We start from the raw sequence: 23,259 nt of genomic DNA on the forward strand, positions 1-23,259 counted from the left end.
TAATGAGGAGGCAAGAGAAATAATTAAAGATGTTAATATTGCTACATGTGTGGTTCTGCCAGCAATTCCTCCTTGGTTTTTTCCAATGCCTTTTGTAGATATCCAGTTACACAAAGATAAACAAAATGAGGAGAATATCCTGGATAGCGTAAAGGTACAAGATTACATAGATCATGTATATTATAGTGCCATCCAGATATATACTGATGGCTCAAAAGATCCAGATTCTGGTACAACATCTGCAGCAGTATTTATACCTCAATTTAAAGTCAACATTTTGAAAAGAACATCAGATCACATTTCAGTATTTACATCAGAATTAATAGCAATTATATTAGCATTACAGTGGGTCGAAGAAGTTCAGCCAATCAGATCAGTTATATGCACAGACTCTTTATCTGCAATTGAAAGTCTAGCAAGTGGTATTTCTACAGCTAGACAGGACTTAATTTATGAAATATTACAAAGTCTTTTTAGAATCAGACAATTGGGTATCATTATTTATTTTCTTTGGATACCAGCTCATATGGGGGTGGCAGGAAATGAAGAGGTGGATAGTTTAGCCAAACAGGCCATAAAATTTCAAGAAGTTGATATTAAAATTGCATTGAGTAAGACTGAGATAAAAAGTATAATAGCAAAGGAAATTAGGAAGAAATGGCAGAAGGAGTGGGACAGTGGAAATAAGGGTCGACATTTATACAAAATTCAAGGAACAGTTGGTTTTGAAAGAAGAAACTTTGGAAATAGGAGGAAGGATGTTATAATTTCAAGAATGCGCATTGGCCATTGTCTACTAAATCAAAGTATGGTCAGGATTGGGAAACACCAGACTGGGTATTGTGACAAATGTAGTTCCGAAAATATGGAAACAGTAGAACATGTATTATTAAAATGTGAGGCTTATGCAAGAGAAAGATTTAAATTATTTCAAGCGTTAAGAGAAATGGAAATGGAAGTTTTTTCTATCAAAGCATTATTAGGTAATGGCCCAAAGCAATTTAAAATATATGAAGAAGTATTTAATTTCTTAAAAGACACTCATTTAAGTAACAGGATTTAGGTCACTACTACCATAACGTTATCCACACTCCAATCCAGTAGGTGGCGGGAATGCACCATTTAAGTTTGGTTTGCCAACCGCCATTAAACTTGAGAAGAAGAAGAAGAATTCTTCACCTGTGACGACTTTGTGTTGATAACGAAAGCAAACTCGACAGAAAAATGGATTAAAAACTGTCATAAACATCACATTAAGGTAAATTCATTATCAGCTTCTGATATAAGTTCATATTATTGTAGATGTTTTTCGCATTCCGGCTCTGTCGTGTTAAATCTGATCTTTAAACATTAACACATTTAATGCAGTTGTGTCGCATGTAAAAGTGGATGAATCATCTAAATAATGATAATAATTAATAATAAATAATACTGATTATAATAAGTCATCAAAACATATTGGGCTGGGTTTTGAAGCTGCGGTCGCTTATTTGTCATTAAACCCGAAGAAGAGAAGAATTCTTCACCTGTGACGACTTTGTGTTGAAAATGAAAGTAAACTCGACGGGAATAAAATAAGACTTAAAACCCATCATAAACATCACATGAAGGTAAACTGATGATCAGCTTCTGATATAAGTTCATATTATTGTAGATCGCTGTCTGTAAACATTAACAGCATTAATGCAGTTGTGTCGCTTGTAAAAGTGATGAATCATCTTCAGGATTATAATGATATCGAGCTCTAGAGATTCTGCTTTTAGTTCAGCTTCATTTCTTTAAACAGAAAACAGGAGCTTCTGTAGATCAGATTGACAGACGACCAGTTTTAGTTGGGTTTGATTCTGACATACAGTGATCTGTGCTGGAAAAATGAGTCGGAATCCACACCATTAATAAAGTAATAACCTAAACTAACACAAGCTACAGGCAAAACCCCTGAAAACAAGGGAAACATGGCAATGTTGGTCGAATTCACAAAAATGAGTTCATTAGGCCCTCATCTAGAGATCTCAGTGCTCCACACAGCAATTAAGCATCTACAATTATCTTTATTTGTGCGTGTTCTGAGAGGAGTACCTTCCTAAATCTGTCCTTTATTTGAAACAATTGTGTTTGTGCTCAGTTTAGGCTACTTTTAGCTGTTTATCTGTTTGTCTGGTTGGGTTTGTTTTTCTCCAGCAGATGTTCAGGTTTCTGCAGGAATTAGAAAATAAAGTGCAGGACTTGATTCATATTAAAAGAGTTATTAAGAGCGATAAGCCACGAATAGGATCATTTAAAACCATGTAAAGTTCGAGATTACTTGTGCCATTAAATCATGTTCATTTTATTAACAATTTCATTAATCTTGGACCTTTACTTTCACAAAGCTGATATTTGATGAGGTGTACAGTAAACCAGCTAAAAATTCCAGAACTGCATTTTTATCAGATACTGGAGCGTAAAAGCCAGTCTTTAAGGAGACAAAAGTGGAGCCAGACAATAAGACGGTGAAGCATCAGCAGAAGATTGGGTAAAGTGTGGGATCCTGACACTCAGTATGCCTACATGTGCAGAAAACATGAGTTTCTCCATATATCTCCTCCTCTCAGCTTCACATGCTGCTCAAATAATACTTTCACACACACACACACACACACACATACATACTAAAATACTGAAATACTAAATTTCTTGTCAGCAATTAAATAGGTTAATTTAAATTAATGAATTATTTGCTGCCAATTGCCAAAGACCCATAACTCAACATGTTTTCAGGCTGACATTTCTTCACTGTGCTCAGTTATTTGACTTGTTTCACATATAAGCCTACACATAGATCCTTTACTTGCAGCCAAATAACAGAATACAAGACCTGAGGCTCATACTCTGTTGTTGTGTGAAGAGATGCAAAGGTTTGATGATGTTGTGGTGTAACCTGGGTGAAAAAGATTGGTTTCAGAAAGCTTTCAAGAGCAAACACTGCAGAACCTTATGTATTCTATTCATCATTTTGTTAAAAAGGAATAAAAAACAATTAAGTTTGTTCTCAATACATTTAACAAACAACGTTTATCCACACAAGGATGCAATAACTACATCAAATAAATAAAATTAAATGAAAATGAAAGGGCAACACAAACATGTATTAAATTCATTGAGCACATCATGCAGAGCGCAGTCGAAATTCAGCACAACACCGACACCTTTTCACTTTAAAAAAATAACATGTTCTGGAATAATATGAATGCAGTGAGATTTGTGTGAAGGTGATTTGTATGATTAATAGTTTTGCTGATCTTGTTTGTTTGGTGGAAACATTGAAACTCATTGTGGAGGAAGAGCAACTATTAAACATCAGCTGTATGTCTAAGCTTCCACAGGGTTTATTCACTAGTGGTTCAAGAACTAAACATCAGCTCTGAAAATCATCCTCATCAGATGTCATGATCAGTTAGTTGATATGTGTTACAGCAGCAGAAACACATCAAGCTCTGAACAGATTGATGCTTTTCTCCTGCTGCTGAAGTCAAATATGTTCAGTAAGACACAAGAGCATCAGTGAGCTCAGATACTGACGATGCTCATGAGGATCACTCTTCTTCACTACAGTCAGTAAAGCATCACTTTATGGATTCAGAAGAAAAGGATCCTGCTGCAGCTCCACATTCTCTTCAGTCTCATGGTGTGTGTAGCGTTAAGATTTACTGCAATAATAATCACAATATTATGTGTCATTTGTCCTCTTATGTTTCTATATGCAGGTGTGAAGTCAGTTTGTCATCATGGAGAACAGAGAGAGATCTTCATCTCCTGATCACAGCTGGGTGTCTCTGAAGAGTGACAGATCCATGTATAATCCTCCTGAATTCAGTTTTGATCCACTGACCTCTGACCCCAGGTGAGATATAATCCAGTGTTAAGGACCATTGATGCTGCACTGATAAACACTGACCAGCGTGAACAATCACCGGATCACAGTTCATCATTTCCCAGATGCTCCACGAGTCGACAAGTGCTGCTTCAACATGTTCAATCAGAGAAAACACACACTGAGATTCAGACAGGAGTCACACACTGATCCACAAACCAGACCAAGAGTGTGTTTCCACTGTTAGTGAACCACACACTGACTCACGATTAGAGCTGATGATAACCAGCAGTTTAGAACTGACTCATCTGAGGATTATTACTGTGATTCATCGGATTAAACACACTTTAAAATTAATTTAATTTATTAAAATGTATTCATTTTAATCATTATTAAAAAAATTTAATTAAATTCTACCTCATCCTGCCTAATATTGTCCTCCAAACAAGCTGCAATATAAAGACTATGAAAACAAATAAAGACTATGAAAACAAATCTAGTGAATGAATCTGTGTAGGATATGTAGTTCAATATGTGCAAAAGGGCAAAACTAAAGTCCGCTAGTTCACTTGCTTTGGTCCGGACCAAATACAATGTCGATTTTTTTTGTTTGGTGCGGTTCGCTTTCACACTGCCCTTTTTGCAAGAAATTGTAAACCAAATCACACGTGTGCTAAAGTCATCCATTCATTGGACAGAAATTCTCAAGCAGTGAAAACAGGAAGTGCAAAAATAGGCTAATCATGGAGATCTTTCTTAGTGCAATTTTTATTCTTTTACTGATTTGCTGTTATGAGATACTAACGCAATATGAAGATACTTAACCTAGATAAACGTGTGCTATTAGCCACATATCCAATAGTTTATGCGGAGAGTGGAAGCTGAAACGCGTTTCAGGTCATCAATAGAAACAAATTAAATACTCTGTAATTGTTGCTCATAAAGATAAGAATAATACATCGTTGGGAACTGTAAAGGGTCTGTTTTTATTTGTGTGCACTGACAATATCAAGCAAACATTGTGCTTTTCTAAAACTACAAAACTAAATCATTCATATTCAAAACAAAAACTCTTTCATTATGTAGCCTAATCCGTAAAGATGCAGTTCTTTTGGCGCGTCGAATGAGGTGACACTGACTCAGAAAACACAAGTTTATTAATAAATAATTCAATTATCTCCTTACTCTTTCCCTCAGACACGTTCATTGTACCTTTTGCTGGGGCTTTGCAGCAAGCTTTAGTCTATTTAGTGTGCTCATGTCACGTTGCTGTGGGCACTATGGTCATGAAAACTCATAATTTGCATGTGTTTTTAAGCATTGCGGTTTACAAACAAGTGAGTTAAGCAGTTGAAATGCAAACAACAGCACTATATGCACGAGCTGTGTGTTTCCGAGCATGCTTTCTGCAATTGGGTCGGATCGAGGCCAGTTCATATTCACACCTTAAACGAACTGTACATATTGTAGCATACAAGATTGCCATATGCATTGATTTACATTATTATTTAATTTGTTCTTTTTTATTTCTGTTGTTTCTGCAGATGGAATAGAGATGATCAGACTAGAGACCTGGATTCTCCTCAGCCAGTGAATGATGAACTACAGAGAGTCAAAGACCAGCTCAAAACCAGCATGAAGAACAAGTATGAGAGATTATTTGAGGGACTGAAACTCCAGGAGAATGAAAGCCTCCTGAACAGGATCTACACACAGCTCTACATCATAGAGGGAGAGAGTGAAGGAGTGAATGAAGAACATGAAGTTTTACAGATGGAGAAAACAGCCAGAACAAAACACTCACAAGACAGTCCAATCTACTGCAATGACATCTTTAAAGCCTCAGCTGAACCAGGATGTAAGAAGAAGAAGAAGATCAAGACTGTTCTTACTAAAGGCATCGCTGGAATCGGAAAAACCGTCTCTGTGCAGAAGTTCATTCTGGACTGGGCCGAGGGAAAAGCCAATCAGGATGTAGATTTCATGTTTGTGCTTCCATTTCGAGAGCTGAACTTGATCCGAGATCATCATTACAGTCTTCACAGACTTCTGCTGGACTTCCATCCTGAACTTCAAGATCTGGACTCAAAGATTTATGAGGAGTGTAAAGTTGTGTTCATCTTTGATGGTCTGGATGAAAGCAGAATCACACTGATGTTTTCAGACGATCAGAAAGTTTGTGATGTGACTGAGACTTCATCAGTGGGTGTGTTGATGTCAAAGCTCATGAAAGGAGAGCTGCTTCCCTCTGCTCTCATCTGGATCACCTCCAGACCAGCAGCAGCCAATCAGATCCCCTCCAAATACATCAACCGTCTGACAGAAATTCAGGGATTCACTGAGCCTCAGAAGGAGGAATATTTCAGGAAGAGGATCAGTGACGAGCATCAAGCCAGCAGAATCATCTCACACATCAGAAAAGCAAGAAGCCTCCACATCATGTGCCACATCCCCGTCTTCTGCTGGATCTCATCCACTGTGCTTCAGAAGCTCCTGGAAGAAGATCTGAGTGCAGAAATCCCTCAAACTCTGACTGAAATGTACATCCACTTCCTGCTGATTCAGATCAACATGAGGAACCAGAAGTATGAAGAGAGAGATCCAGAGAAACTCCTACAGTCCAACAGAGAAGTGATTGTGAAACTTGCTGAAGTGGCTTTCAAACAGCTGATGAAGGGCAATGTGATGTTCTATGAGGAGGACCTGATTGAGAGCGGTGTAGCCGTCACTGATGCCTCAGTGTATTCTGGGATTTGCACTGAGATCTTTAAGGAGGAATCTGTGATTCATCAGAGGAAAGTCTACAGCTTCATTCATCTGAGCGTTCAGGAGTTTCTCGCTGCTTTCTATGTGTTTTACTGCTATTTAACAAAGAACATGGAGCCACTGCGTAAATTCAGTTCTTACAGCTTTGATAAAGACTCTCTGTATGATCTACTAACATCAGCAGTAGATAAAGCCATTGAAAGTGAGAATGGCCAGCTGGATCTGTTCCTGCGGTTCCTGCTGGGTGTCTCCCTGGAGTCCAATCAGAGACTCTTACAGGATCTACTGACACACACAGAGAACAGCTCAGAGAACATCAGAGAAACCACACAGTACATTAAAGAGAAGATCAAAGATGATGATGATGATGATGATGATGGGATTAAAGAGAGGATCAAAGATGCACATAATACTTATCCTCTCTCAGCTGATCAATGCATCAATCTGTTCCTCTGTCTGCTGGAAGTGAAAGATCAGACTCTGTTCAGAGAGATTCAGGAGTTTGTGAAATCAGACAAACACTCAGAGAAGAAACTGGTCTCTCCTGGTCACTGCTCAACAATCTCCTACATGCTTCAGATGTCAGAGAAGCCACTGGATGAGTTTGAGCTCAAGAAATACAACACATCAGATGAGGGGAGAAGAAGACTGATACCAGCTGTGATCAACTGCAGAAAAGCTCTGTGAGTGTTTCATCATTAACTAAACTATCATATTTAATAATGAATCTGACACCTTTATAATAAATGTTCCTAAATGAGAGATTTTCTCCTAAATAACAGGCCAGAATCTTAAAGGAGTCACGACAGATCTTTTTAATACAGTAGATAGTGGAGTAAAATGTCTGTTATCACCGCGGTAAACACAACCCAGTCACATGAGAAACTGGTTCATTAAATCAGCAGCAGGTGGAGCAAAGGGACGGTCGACAGCATCGATCAGTAAAGCTGCAATTCAGACATTTTCACTGTGAATGAAGATAAAACAATGACATACATTACTGCTAATATTAACAGCAATAATAATATAGCATTATCACATTTAATCTTCAGTAATTATTGATGATAAATGCTTAATGTTCCAGCTGTTTGACTGCAAAAGATGAGGGAAGCTGATTGGTTGCTGATATCATGTATTTGACCGTTTATGACACTCCCCTTTTCCTGTTTTTACATCAGAAGCGGCCACAGATTCACAGACACAGATTTCCACAGATGCTATTTTTGTCCTGTTCATTGCTGTTTATCACTATATCAGTCACTGTAATATCAAGATTGCATCCTGCAGATGTAATTCCTGAAACTCTGCAGTGTGTATGTGGCCGTTAGTCCTCTTAGCAGCATGAAAAACAAGAGTTTATACAAATTCTGAATGGATTATATCCAGCCTAGAAAGCAGACAAAGAGTGCTCCCTTTATAATCAATAAAAAGCTGTAACTCACTTCAGTTCATCACGATCTCACAAACTTCTGTAATAATCAGTGAAGCTCTACACTGCACAATCAATCTCTTATTTACATCACGTGTTGATTATAATGAGAGAACTACTGAGTTTAAACATCAGGACGTTTTATTAAGCCTTTCCTTCTTTTTAGTTCCAGAGTTTTAGCTAAATTGTGGCCATGTTTTATTTATTCATTTTTTAATTAAATAATGGAAGCATTTGTTTATATTTATCCTTTTCCATTTTGCATTTACCTGTACTTTTACTTTCAATACTTAAGTACTTTTGATATATAAAAAAAGTTCATACTTAAGTACAATTAATATCACATACATAGCAATATTCACGGTGACTTCCACTTCTACCGAAGTCATTTTCTGGTAAGATATCTGTAGTTTTACTTAAGTGTGGTGAACACATGCATGTGAACTAATTAGCAAGCGATATTTTTTTATTATAATATATATCCTAATCACTGCATTTGCAAACGAAAATCTTCAGACTTACAATGTTCTTGTGTAAGTTTGAGAATAATATTTTAGAGTTTTCTGAAACATTTTCTTAGACATGTGAAATTACGGAAGAAAGCATGGATAGATACAGATGGTACTCTTCCAGAATAATACTTCTACCAATATTAAAAATGTGTATTTGCTACCTTTTACCGCTAATTGGCGCTTTAACCACAGACTTTGAAAAGTAAGAATATGAACACTCTGCCGAAATTGGTTGCAGTTGGTCTATAATCTACAATAAACTAGTTCAAATAATTCATATTCACAGAAGCCAATTTAGTACTTTAGTGTGTTTGCTATTCGAACAAACTCAAGCAGCATTTCACTGTGTTACACTCTACATTGTAGTTTAAATTTACAAATTTAACAGGTGTGCAGTATTATTTATATTATTGAATGATATGTTACATTACCATGAAATAAAGAAAAGGTAGTTTACTTTGTATTGGAGCATTAAAAGTGGAAGCATATTCAATGCGGATATGCTAATGTCAGTGTCACATATTTTTCACAAATACAAATGTTTGAAATTTACATTTAATAATTCCTACCATAAACGTTACAATTTCTACATGTCACAGACATACTGTTATCCAGGGCTCTGAACCGGTTCAAGGAACGAAAACGAAAACCGGAAACAAACAAAATTTTGACTGGAACAGAACTGGAAACAGAAACGAAATCAAATTTTATAGTTCTGAAATTTGAAATGGCCATTAACCGGTTAATAACGTTATTTTATTGTTCCATTTAATATTTGAAATTTGCTATCAACTAATCAGGAATTCAAGTAGTACAGACTATGCAAATGTGATGCTGAGCATCCAGCGAGTGAAATGCCGCCCGCGCTCAGCTGTGAACCCTAGTCGCAATGGCAATGAATTCTGCTACCATCTGTTTTAATGGGAGCTAGCAAAATCTGACAGGGTGCACAAATCATCAGAACACCGGCGTTAGAGTTTATCCGACGACAGTAGATGGATTCAACAGATCTTACGCACCTGTGGCGCTTCTGTGAACGGAGAAAACACAATACAACTATAGGCTTACATAAAACGGAATATATATGCCTATACACTAAATATATTTCACGTAAATCATTGACAGATTAACAAAACGAAAGAAAAAAAATATGCCGAGTTAGGCCTATGGTTCATTGTGACGCATTCCAACGTTCTCGGAAAGGAAAACTAGACGGCAGAAAGTAGTTTTCTTTATTTTGTAAAAGTTTTACAGTTTTATTTGTTTTGCAATAGCTTGACACTTTTGAATGATGTCTTGCATATGTATAACCAACCAGCCTTGGTATGGCCATATCGCGCTGGTGCCTCACGCACAAAGACACATATTTTTGCGACATTGCAGCCAGTTCATTATTAAAGACATGTTCTATCTAAAACAAAAATAATTATGGTGTAACATTAAGCAGTGTGTTTCCAGCTGCAGAATACACACAAATTTCTGATAAAGATCTAATAATATTTCAAGTTTTTCCGTGCCATTGATCCTGCTGACCATAACTGGACTACGAATTAACTTTGCTCTTTGTGTCCGCAAAGCAAGAGAATGGTTAGTCATTAATTTCACTTCATAATAATAAAGGCGTCATGCACCTAAAAAAAATAAGTTTATGCCTATATGTAACCATAGCAATTACTGTGTATAACATTAAATCAATGTTTAATTTGTTTAATCAGTGTTTAAAGATTTACAGTATAAAGTTAATGTGTAAGTACTAATTCACTTGGTTCTATTCACCCAGCAGCTAGGCTAAAAGTTACCCAAATTCAAGCCAATGATTTTTAGTTTGTCAATATATAAACTGAAACCTTAACATCAAAATACAGTACATCAAACTAAATTATTGTAAAATTAGCCAAAAGTTTGTGTTTTTGCATTCTTTGTGTACTGAAGAGATGAAACACATCAGGCTATTATGATCAGCAATTTTCTTTAATAAATAATGAAAAAAGATCAATAAATATACATTTCTACATTCCGGTAGAACCCCCGTCGCGCTGTACCATTCGCCGGCAAAACCTTGTGAAGGTAATCAATGTATTTATTGCAGTCGTTTTTGTTAGGCGATCTGTCCAGAAGGTCACAATGGCCTGGAGAAGCTCAGCTTTGTACCATGGTTTAGCCTCACATCTGACAAACTCCTTCAGTGCGTGCCGAACCAGCTCGATAGGGTTGAAATCTGGTCAAGTCAAGTCTGCTTTATTGTCAATTCTTCCACATGTACATACATACAGAGAATTGAAATTGTGTTACTCTCAGACCCTTGGTGCATACAGTTAACATTTAAGACACTGACAGTAGACGTTCAAATACAGATAAATACAGTTTAAACATATGTACATGCAACTATACAGATATACAAATGAAGACATTGTAGAAAAATAAAAAGAGATAAAGTAGCATAAGGCACATGGCAGATAGTGTAAACCAGTTAAATAAAACAAAACTGTGGCATTCTGGTTGACTACCTACTGTATACAAACATTAATCTCAAGTCTGCTGAAAATTAATGTTAATGTTTCTATGTAGGCCACATTGTGACAAATAACGTAAATGGCATTAAAATCAGAGCAGTTCGAAAAGGCCAGTAGTTTACATCCCTGAAAATTTATGTCTGTTGTTTAACATTTTTTATCGTAAACTTGGTAAATATTGCTGAATTGTCTCATCATGTTCAGCTGCTTATCTTACCTCAGCTCGCATTCAAGTGCAGCGCAGCTAAGCTTCTGTGAACAGTAGGCTAAATCCCACCTTCTTCAATTTGATTGGCTAGTTCAAACATTTTGACACTGAGGAGCGCGTTTGAGCCAGAACACGCTAAATTAATTAGAATGTTCGACTCAAGTGGGACGTGCGGGCCGTTTGTCTGGGCCGATGAATATAGGCTACGTACATTTCTATCATTCTTTATATATATTTACGCAATGGGCCGGTGTCCTGACATTTTATCCTACCCGTCAGATTTTCCTACCGGGGCTTACTTCGCATGCGGACATCAATATTTCGTCCTTTTTCTCACGCTGAACAACAATATTTTATGCATCTGCATTACTGTAAGTGGTAGGTTTAGGGTTGGGGTAGGTGTAGATGTTAATAAAACACAAAAAATTTAATAAATAAAAATGATTTATTGTTGGTTTCCGGTAGCTGTATCCCACCATGAATATAACACATAATTACTGTATTTGCATTACTGTAAGGGTAGGTTTAGGGTTGTGGTAGGTGTAGACATTAATAAATCAATTTAACAGGTAGCATTTTTCGATGTCGAATTGTACTACCTACCGTTTTAATGGGAGGTAGGAAAATCTGACAGGGTAGTACAAATCGACAGAACACCGGCCCACCGGGAAAAGTCCCAGTGCCCCAGATGGCCAGTCACACAATGAAATAATCTACATCGGCAAATTCCTGAGAATGAGAGCTTTCTTGTGATATATGACTTGACTGTATTGTGAAAAATATAAAAAAATACACATTCTTTGAAAATATTTTTTGCAATCGTTTGGCAGAAATTTGTGTGTGGGACGAAAACATTTCTAAGCTTCATTTTACTGCTTTATGTATCATAAAACCAAAAGTTATTCTTTTTAAAGGAGAGACTTTGAGCTTTCAAATGATATCATATATGGGCTGATACCATATAAGGAAGGCTTTGAAAATGAAGCATAAACATTTTTAACACAAATTCTTACATTTTATTTAATCTGTGTGTCTGTAGATGATCTATCTGTTCTAAAATGTATTTAATCTCTTCCAGATTTTCTGGCTGTGATCTCTCAGATCAGCATTGGGAAATTGTATTTTCAGCTCTACAATCCTCAAACTGTGTCCTGAGAGAGCTGGATCTGAGTAACAATGACCTGCAGGACTCTGGTGTACAGTTTATTTCTGATGGACTGAAGAGTACAAGCTGTCAGCTGCAGATACTGAGGTATTAACAACATATAAGAGATAATTTAAAGTCAACTGGTCACAATGTTAATTTGTGTCTGTAAAACACTGTGTGTCGGTAGATGATCTGTCTGTGTGTCTGTATATGATCTGTCTGTGTGTGTCTGTAGATGATCTGACTGTGTGTGTCTGTATAGGATCTGTCTGTGTGTCTGTAGATGATCTGACTGTGTGTGTCTGTATATGATCTGACTGTGTGTGTCTGTATATGACCTGTCTGTGTCTGTATATGATCTGACTGTGTGTGTCTGTATATGATATGTCTGTGTGTCTGTATATGATCTGACTGTGTGTGTCTGTAGATGATCTGTCTGTGTGTCTGTAGATGATCTGACTGTGTGTCTGTAGATGATCTGACTGTGTGTCTGTAGATGATCTGACTGTGTGTGTCTGTAGATGATCTGTCTGTGTGTCTGTAGATGATCTGTCTGTGTGTCTGTAGATGATCTGTCTGTGTGTCTGTAGATGATCTGACTGTGTGTGTCTGTAGATGATCTGTCTGTGTGTCTGTAGATGATCTGACTGTGTGTGTCTGTATATGATCTGTCTGTGTGTGTCTGTAGATGATCTGACTGTGTGTGTCTGTAGATGATCTGTCTGTGTGTCTGTAGATGATCTGACTGTGTGTGTCTGTATATGATCTGTCTGTGTGTCTGTATATAATCTGTCTGTGTGTGTCTGTAGATGATCTGACTGTGTGTGTCTGTAGATGATCTGACTGTGTGTGTCTGTAGATGATCTTACTGTGTGTGTCTGTAGATGATCTTACTGTGTGTGTCTGTAGAGGATCTGTCTGTATGTCTGTAGATGATCTGACTGTGTGTGTCTGTAGATGATCTGTCTGTGTGTCTGTATATGATCTGACTGTGGGTGTCTGTAGATGATCTGACTGTGGGTGTCTGTAGATAATCTGACTGTGTGTGTCTGTAGATAATCTGACTGTGTGTGTCTATAGATGAGCTGTCTGTGTGTCTGTATATGATTTGACGGTGTGTGTCTGTAGATAATCTGACTGTGTGTCTGTATATGATCTGACTGTGTGTGTCTTTATATGATCTGTCTGTGTGTGTCTGTAGATGATCTGACCGTGTGTCTGTAGATGATCTGACTGTGTGTCTGTAGATGATCTGTCTGTGTGTATGTAGATGATCTGACTGTGTGTGTCTGTAGATGATCTGACTGTGTGTGTCTGTAGATGATCCGTCTGCGTGTCTGTAGATGATCCGACTGTGTGTCTGTAGATGATCTGTGTGTCTGTATATGATCTGACTGTGTGTGTCTTTATATGATCGGTCTGTGTGTGTCTGTGGATGATCTGACTGTGTGTCTGTAGATGATCTGACTGTGTGTCTGTATATGATCTGATGGTGTCTGTAGATGATTCCTCTGTGTGTGTCTGTAGATGATCTGTCTGTGTGTGTCTGTAGATGATCTGACTGTGTGTGTCTGTAGATGATCTGTCTGTGTGTGTCTGTAGATGATCTGTCTGTGTGTGTCTGTAGATGATCTGACTGTGTGTGTCTGTAGATGATCTGTCTGTGTGTCTGTAGATGATCTGACTGTGTGTCTGTAGATGATCTGACTGTGTGTGTCTTTATATGATCGGTCTGTGTGTGTCTGTGGATGATCTGACTGTGTGTCTGTATATGATCTGATGGTGTCTGTAGATGATTCCTCTGTGTGTGTCTGTAGATGATCTGTCTGTGTGTGTCTGTAGATGATCTGTCTGTGTGTCTGTAGATGATCTGACTGTGTGTGTCTGTAGATGATCTGTCTGTGTGTGTCTGTAGATGATCTGACTGTGTGTGTCTGTAGATGATCTGTCTGTGTGTCTGTAGATGATCTGACTGTGTGTCTGTAGATGATCTGTGTGTCTGTATATGATCTGACTGTGTGTGTCTTTATATGATCGGTCTGTGTGTGTCTGTGGATGATCTGACTGTGTCTGTAGATGATCTGACTGTGTGTCTGTATATGATCTGACAGTGTCTGTAGATGATCTGACTGTTGATTTGTGTTTTCTGCTGTCTTTCAGTCTTGCTGGCTGTAGTCTCACTGCTCAGTGTTGTGAGAGTTTGTCATCAGCTCTTCAATCCTCAAACTGTGTCCTGAGAGAGCTGGATCTGAGTAACAATGACCTGCAGGACTCTGGTGTAAAGGTTATTTCTGATGGACTGAAGAGTACAAGCTGTCAGCTGCAGATACTGAGGTATTAACAACATATAAGAGATAATTTACAGTCAACTGGTCACAATGTTGACTTGTGTCTGTAAAAGGTCAGACTGTGTGTCGGTAGATGATCTGTCTGTGTGTCTGTAGATGATCTGACTGTGTGTCTGTAGATGTTTCAACTGTTGAAGTTTGTGTTCTGCTCTCTTTCAGTCTTGCTGGCTGTAATCACACTGCACAGTGTTGTGAGAGTTTGTCATCCGCTCTACAATCCTCAAACTCTGTCCTGAGAAAACTGGATCTGAGTAACAATGACCTGCAGGACTCTGGTGTAAAGTTTATTTCTGATGGACTGAAGAGTACAAGCTGTCAGCTGCAGATATTGAGGTATTAACAACATATAAGAGATAATTTACAGTCGACTGGTCACAATGTTGATTTGTGTCTGTAAAAGATCTGACTGTGTGTGTCTGTAGATGATCTGACTGTTTCTGTAGATGATCTGTCTGTGTGTGTCTGTAGATGATCTGTCTGTGTGTGCCTGTATCTGCTCTGTCTGTGTGTCTATATATGATCTGACTGTGTGTGTCTATATATGATCTGTCTGTGTGTGTCTGTAGATGATCTGTCTGTGTGTGTCTGTAGATGATCTCACTGTGTGTGTCTGTAGATGATCTGACTGTGTGTGTCTGTAGATGATCTGACTGTGTGTGTCTGTAGATGATCTGACGGTGTGTGTCTGTGTGTCTCTGTAGGTTGTCTGGCTGTATGGTGTCAGAGGAAGGCTGTGGTTATTTGTCTTCAGCTCTGAGTTCAAACCCCTCACACCTGAGAGAACTGGATCTGAGCTACAATCACCCAGGACAATCAGGAGTCCAGCTGCTCAAACACAAACTGCAGGATCCAAACTATAAACTGCAGACACTCAAGTATGTCAAACAATAATACTGACATACTGAACGTGTGTGTGTGTGTGTGTGTGTGTGAATGATGCAGAATCTACATTAATGTGTGTTTGTGTGTTTATAGTGTGGATCATGGAGGAGAGATCATGATGACAGCAGGATTGCGAAAGTGTAGGAATATAAACACACACACACACACACACACACACACACAGATTGTTGTTTGACTATATCACTGATCTCATCTCATAGACATTCATTGTTTTTCTATCAGGTTAATAAGGTCTATAAGGTTTTTTAACTAGTTAGCAGTGTCGGTCAGCACCAGGGGGCTCCTTTACTCTCAAAGATGATTTAAGAAGCAAATCACTACATAATGTAAACAGAACAGTAATATGTGGATTCAGCTTTAGAGTCACGTGGAAATATCTTTCTTTTAATAAATAAGGATATATATTTATTTAATTAATGTTGTGGCATCATGCATTGATGGTAATGACGTGTCTTGACACATGACTATTAATTCAGATCCATTTGAAAAAGTCATTTTCATTTTAAAATGCTCTCTGGCCACACTAGAGTTTACAAGTGTTTTCTAAAAGTTTCTCATCCACACTGAAACATCAGAAACACTAAATTCATCTTACTGCACATGTGTGAAACTATAAACTCTCACTGAGATGATACAGACGAACAGATATAATCACGTTTTCATGCTATTCTTCTGTCAGGATCATCTTATTTAGTAAATTATCTCAGCATTCACTGATGTGTCCCGGTCGCATTCAATCATCTTTATTGTGGTATTATGGAATAATAGTGTGAGGAATGCTTTTATTTTGAAGTAGGAGGAGAGGTGACGTCTGTACGGGGGCGGGAGTTATGTGGAAGAAACACGGGTCGATTGCTGCTGTACCGGGTTGCTAATAAAGACAAGCTCTGAATACGTCGTTGTACGAACCTCTTTTATGAATAACGTGACATGGTGTCAGAACGGGGCGACTTGTAAGCGGAGAAAGAAAAAGAAAAACAAAGCGTATCGTTTTGGCGGAGGAATAGGAGACGAGCCGGCAGATATGGCGCAACCCACACCAACTGCTACGTTCACAATACAACCTCCAGAGCCATTTGATTTTTCCAAGCCTCAAGAATGGGAGCATTGGATTAGGAGATTTGATCGCTTTCGGCTTGCAAGCAATTTAAACGTAACGTCGGAAGAAAACCAGGTTAAACACGTTAGTGTATTGTATGGGCAATGAAGCCGAAGATGTGCTTAAGGGGCTAACGCTAACTGCAGATGAGAAAAAGAAGTACACGGATGTTAAGGCGGGCTTTGATTCATTTTTTGTGCCTAAAAAGAATGTCATATACGAAAGAGCCAAGTTCAATCAGCGTGTGCAACTGCCGGGAGAAACGGTGGATTCTTTTATCACTGCTCTATACGGATTAGCTGAACATTGCAATTATGGACAATTACAGAATGAGCTGATACGCGACAGGTTAGTGGTCGGGCTGAGAAACGTCTCATTGTCAGAAAAGACAAGGCAGTCTGAAGAAGTTAGACGACAGCAGTGTGACTTAAGAGGAGAAAATGGCGGTGCTAGCAAGTGCTCCAATGTTGATGCTGTGCATGCTAAAAGCTACAGAAAACCCAAATTTCCCTCAAAACCTCAGCCACAAGCACAAACACCAGGCAAATATAAACTTAATGCACGGCCACAGCAAGGTTCAAAGGCCTGTTATAGATGTGGGAAAATGCCCTCACATGGAAAATCAGAATGCCCTGCTACAGATGCTGTGTGTCACAGCTGTGGCAAAATGGGACATTATGGCAAAGTGTGCAGAAACAGTGCAAAATCTCTGAATGCTGTCACTACAGAAGAAGGGAGTTTATTCCTGGGAGCCTTGGATGCTGGAAAAGACCCATGGACAGTGCAGCTACAGGTGAGACAAAAAAAGTGTGCTTTAAAATTGACACTGGTGCTGATGTCACCGCCCTGCCAGCCGAGGTGTACTATGAAATTACTGGGGGACTGGATGTGAAGCGCCTGGCAGTGTTGACATGCCCATTGTTTGGGCCAGGTGGCAATGTACTCTCTGTCCTAGGTGTAGCCAGAGAAACACTGCGCAGAGGCAAAAAGACAGCCACAGAGGACATCTATGTTGTAAAAGACCTGCACACTGCACTGCTGGGAAGGCCTGCCATAGAACAGCTTCAGCTTGTGTGCAGGGTTGACAGCATCACCATGGAATCTGTGAAACAACAGTATCCGAAGCTGTGTCGCGGCTTGGGTCTTGTTCGGAGGCCATACTCAATTAAACTAAAGCCAGAGGCTGTGCCCTTCTCTCTCCACGCACCACGCAGAGTCCCTCTGCCGCTTATGGGAAAAGTGAAGGAGGAGATAGACCGTATGGAGAAGATGGGCGTAATCACCAAGATTGAGGAGCCAACTGATTGGTGCGCCGGGATGGTGGTGGTGCCGAAAAAAGCAGGTACTGTTCGCATTTGTGTGGATTTCACAAGGATGAATGAATCAGTATGCAGAGAAAAGTTTATCCTGCCTTCTGTCGAGCACACTCTGGGCATGCTAGCTGGCGCAACAGTATTCAGCAAATTAGATGCCAATATGGGCTTTTGGCAAGTACCATTGACAAAAGAGTCTGCCAAATACACCACCTTCTTCACGCATTTTGGGCGCTACTATTTTAACCGGCTACCCTTTGGCATAGCTTCAGCCCCCGAGCACTTTCAAAGGATGATGATGACAGAAGTGACCGGTGGCCTGGAGGGGGTACTGTGTCACATGGATGACATCCTGGTCTGGGGACAGGTTTGGGACGCACCCAAAAATGTCAGCGAACTCAGGCGTTTTCTGGGCATGGTCAATCAGCTGGGCCGCTTCTTGCCTAACCTGGCTGAAAAAGACAAAGTGCTAAGAGACCTGCTGTCCAAGAAGAACCACTGGTACTGGGGGACAGAGCAGCAGGCTGCCTTTGATCAGTTAAAAACAGAGCTGTCATCCACACCAGTGCTCGCACTATACAACCCAAACAGTGCACTAAAAATCTCTGCTGATGCCTCTTCCTTTGGCCTGGTGGCAGTCCTGCTGCAGAAGAGCGATGCCAGGTGGTCACCTGTGGCATATGCGTCCAGGTCATTGACACCAACAGAGCAGCGCTATGCTCAAGTAGAGAAGGAAGCATTAGCTGCAACGTGGGCTTGTGAAAGGTTCAGCCGTTTCATCCTGGGAAGACCATTCGAGCTGGACACTGACCATAAGCCGTTGGTGAGTCTACTGGGCGGGAAGGCTGTGGATGACCTCCCACCAAGAATCCAAAGATTTAGGATGCGACTCATGAGGTACAGCTATACAGTCAATCATGTCCCCGGCAAAAGCCTGTGGACAGCCGACACCTTATCTCGTGCTCCCCTAAGAACCGCAAGAGCAGACACAGATACAAGCTTACTAGAGGACACCAACATCTATGTAGACTCTGTCATCAGCAACATTCCTGTCAGTGGAGATTATCTGAGCAGCTTACGCGAGCACCTGAAGGCAGACAGCACATGCTCTGCACTGATGGAGTACTGCACAGGCGGCTGGCCTGACAAAAGCCAACTGCAGGGAGAGCTGAGACATTACTGGCCTGATAGAGCAGTGCTGACTTTGCATGATGGACTGCTGCTGCGGGGCACAAGGCTCGTCATCCCATTCGTCTTACAAGGCGATGTGCTGCAGAGACTACATGAGGGACACCTGGGGGTGACAAAGTGCAGGGGCCGGACCAAACAGACGGTGTGGTGGCCAGGGCTCAGCAGCCAGCTGAATGACATGATACTGAAATGCAGAACCTGCATTCAAGAGAGAGAGAACGTCAAAGAGCCGCTGATGCCAACTGAGATGCCAGACAGGCCTTGGCAAACTTTGGGAGCTGACCTGTTCACGCTGAAAGGCAAGACCTATATACTAGTAGTAGATTATTTCTCACGGTATGTGGAAATTGCGCTGCTGTCACCCACAAGGTCCACAGATGTGGTGGTGCACCTGAAATCCATGTTTTCTCGTCATGGCATTTGTGAAGTTCTTAAAAGTGACAATGGGCCCCAGTTCTCTGGTAGCCACTTTAAAGCCTTTGCAGCAGAGTATGGCTTTGTGCACATCATGAGCAGCCCCAAATTTCCCCAGAGCAATGGGGAAGCGGAACGCGCTGTACAGACTGTTAAAAACCTGCTAACAAAGGCATCAATCCCACAATGCACCGCAAAAACGAGTGTACAACCGATGTACACTCAAAGGCTAGAGAATCCCCATAATGCATTGTGAGAGTCGCGCGCCGAATGAATTCCCGCATCTCGCCAGAAGATGACGCCCGCAGCTGAATCATCCATTCATTCATTTTAGAAGCGCTCGTTCACGGCGTAATACAGCGTAAAACAACACAGGTACAAAATTAATTGTAAATTGACTATTAGGGTTTATACACAATTTCCATGACAGAGTTCAAGATAAATCCTTCAATCTTACTGCTGGAGCTGCCTGTATCAAATGATTATTAAACAGCAAGCAAACTATGTAAAAGCGGTAGTCCTTCCGGTGCACTCAGTGTTCGAATTCACTCACTCGTTTTCATTCACTCCTTCAAGTGAACTGTATGAGTGGACTAATGTAGGGAATAGTGAATGAGGGTATAGAGTCTGAGAATGGGAATTTGTGGGAATTTAGGTCACGGGAGCTACCGCGGAGACTGGATAATATAGTGAATATAGACGTTGATATTATTTAATGTTTCTATTATTCTTCTTAAGATCGCGTTGGAGTGGTTAAGGCTCACTTTACATCATTTGCCATAGCCATTTGCACAGTCGGTGTGAAAAACTTGCTTTTTTCAGCCTTAGAAAGCTGAAAGAGGTCAAAAGCAGAGGTATTTCCTGCAGACATTAATAGATGCCATAAGTTAGCTCTTATCAGTGTCTGCATGAAATACCTCTGCTTTTGATTAACGCTGTTGATACAGTAAGCATTAATCATTCAACGCGATCTTAAGTAGAATCACATAAACATAAAATAATAGCCTATAAAATGTCTACGCTCACTACTGAACTCGGATGAAAGTTAAACTGAAACTTCGTAACAACTCAAATAAGATATGGCTTAATTATTGATCTCTGTAGATTTAATATGCATTAAACCGTAAGCTCTCACACTACAAATAAAAGATAATCATATATGGAAATATTATCTGTGGCAGCTCTTTGATCCCCGGCCACTTGTTTGTAAGGATTAAGTTTCATTCATTAATTTATTTGATCGCTTGCATCGATGTTTGGCATCTCTAATAGTAAGGAATCTTCAACTTGGTTCATTATTTATTTGCATAGCATCCACAATACACATCGTTTCAAAGCAGCTTACAGTAAGTTCTGTTACGTCTATAATGGCTTAATTCTTTACACTGAGCAGATTTACTGGGCAATTGTGATGCATAACAATGATAAATGGGAAGTCGTTGCCTAATGGTTAGAGAGTCGGACTCGTAATCCAAAGGTTGTGGGTTTGAGTCTCCGGCCGGCAGGGATTGTAGGTGGGGGGAGTGAATGTCCAGCGCTCTCTCCACCCTCAATACCACGACTGAGGTGCCCTTGAGCAAGGCACCGATGTTTCAGATGTTTGCATCGCTCCTCAATACGTATATACCCTGTATACATATACTAATTTCCAGGTGAACTCCAGTAATGCTTTGTAAAAAATAATAATAATAAAAAAAGCAGCAATATTCGGGATATTGGGTCCTCAGAACTAAAGACCAGTGGCTTCTGAGAATCTTTCTTAAAAATAAAAAATAAAAATGAGGTGGAGCCCCAATTAGACATGAATATTAAGAGATGAGATCAGATGTTTTATCAAGCTATTATTATTTCTGACATTTAGATAAGGCAGAAGGTCATGTGACTGAAAGATACTGAATGGGGTTCAGAGTTTTCTTCTTGAATCTGCACCATTTTTATATTTTGCTTAAAACAAACATAATCAAAACACACTCATCATGAGCTGAAAACAAAGATAACTAGTAATTTCAAACTTTGTTGTCTTCCCTTGTCATCTACAAAAAAATTTCTCAATTTTAACAATTATATATTTATTTTTAAATGCTCTTAAAATGCTGATTGATAATGCTCAGTGTAGATGATAAAAATGTTGTGTCGCAAACCTGGTTTACTGCTTTGAAACAATCTGTACTGTAGAAAGCGTTCTAGAAATAAAGCTGACTTGACTTGTGTGCATGATAAACCCACAACCGCTGCTTTACACAACACTAGTCTGCACTGTTTTAGGCCTGACAGGGTTTTTCACAGAGTTTTGTTTGGGCTCCAGAAGTCTAGGACCAGCACTGCTAGTGAGATCTGAATCACTAGTCGCTCTTCAACAGCTTTCACTATATTAGTGAACACATTTGTGAAGAGTGAGGACAGTTTGGACTTTAGCTGTAAACACTCACAGACATCTTCACTGTTGTGTTGTTCTTGATGTTTCTCTCTTCTTGTGTTCAGATGCCTGTGATCTCACACTGGATCCAAACACAGCACACACTCAACTCATTCTGTCTGATCAGAACAAGAAGATCACACATGTGTTAGATCATCAGCCGTATCCTGATCATCCAGAGAGATTTGATGTTCCTCAGGTTCTGAGTGTTGAGAGTCTGACTGGACGCTGTTACTGGGAGACTGAATGGAGCGGAGATAATGCTGTTATATCAGTGTCATATAAAGGAATCAGCAGGCAAGGGGGGAGAGACTGTTGGTTTGGATTCAATGACAAAACCTGGAGTCTGGAGTGCTTTAATAACAGATTCTCTGTCCGTCACAATAATAACATCACTGATATACCTGGTCTCCGTTCATCCTCTAAGAGAGTAGGAGTGTATGTGGACGTGTCGACCGGCTCTCTGTCCTTCTACAGCGTCTCTGACACACACACACTCACACACTTACACACACTCAACACCACATTCACTGAACCCCTCTGTGCTGGATTCAGGGTTTATTCTGGTTCCTCAGTGTCTCTGTGTGATATTAAACGATAGAGAGACTCTCTGTAAATCCTCTTTCTGATGTCCACATGCACACGAACTCATCAAATCTCACATCATTACATTTGTATTAATTCATAATTAAATAGTTTTTCATTCTTCATCTAGAAGTTATAAATCTAGATCAGACACATACTGTTCTGAATCTTAAACAGATAAGTTTGCTTTAATATCTCTATTGTAAAGTGATGATCAGATGTAATAAAAGTGTATTAGTGACTGATTTAATGATGAAGTGGTTTCTGAATCTCTGATGTGAACTGATGACAGTATGAATAATGATGAATGTGATTGAGATCAGCAGAATGAAACACAGAGGCTGAATTGAATCCGTCTCCTGATCATCTACTTTATTTTTCTGTCTGCGCTGATTTAAGCATATTCATTACTTACTACTAGAAGTCAGAAGAACACAGACTGTTGTCAAGATCTCCCGTATCATTTTAAACAGAAGTGTGTGATCCATACTGTGTGTATAGGCAGTTCTTCACTGTCTGATCACCTTATTTCATCGCAGAACAGCGAGAAAACTATACAACA

At 39.6% G+C, this 23,259-nt stretch overlaps 1 protein-coding gene across 4 annotated transcripts in view; it reads left to right on the forward strand.

Annotated features, from left to right (window-relative positions):
* LOC306867471 (protein NLRC3-like) overlaps window positions 1–23,037 on the forward strand; it is a 40,210-nt gene extending 17,173 nt beyond the window's left edge. The window contains exons 1-11 of one of the 4 annotated variants that reach the window (XM_079413132.1): window positions 1,155–1,258; window positions 2,434–2,515; window positions 3,595–3,667; window positions 3,747–3,883; window positions 5,398–7,302; window positions 12,360–12,533; window positions 14,589–14,762; window positions 14,936–15,109; window positions 15,478–15,651; window positions 15,752–15,798; window positions 22,178–23,037. In XM_079413132.1, the coding sequence (XP_079269258.1) occupies window positions 3,768–3,883; window positions 5,398–7,302; window positions 12,360–12,533; window positions 14,589–14,762; window positions 14,936–15,109; window positions 15,478–15,651; window positions 15,752–15,798; window positions 22,178–22,713 (3,300 nt within the window). In that variant the 5' untranslated portion in view covers window positions 1,155–1,258; window positions 2,434–2,515; window positions 3,595–3,667; window positions 3,747–3,767 and the 3' untranslated portion in view covers window positions 22,714–23,037. Of the gene's footprint in view, window positions 1–1,154; window positions 1,259–2,433; window positions 2,516–3,594; window positions 3,668–3,746; window positions 3,884–5,397; window positions 7,303–12,359; window positions 12,534–14,588; window positions 14,763–14,935; window positions 15,110–15,477; window positions 15,652–15,751; window positions 15,799–22,177 lie in introns of those variants that run through there. The other 3 variants (XM_079413133.1, XM_079413131.1, XM_079413134.1) reach the window with 3 other exon arrangements.
* Window positions 23,038–23,259: the final 222 nt, after the last annotated feature.

Source organism: Barbus barbus (assembly GCF_936440315.1).
Source record: "Barbus barbus genome assembly, chromosome: 49".
Classification (NCBI taxonomy): domain Eukaryota; kingdom Metazoa; phylum Chordata; class Actinopteri; order Cypriniformes; family Cyprinidae; genus Barbus; species Barbus barbus.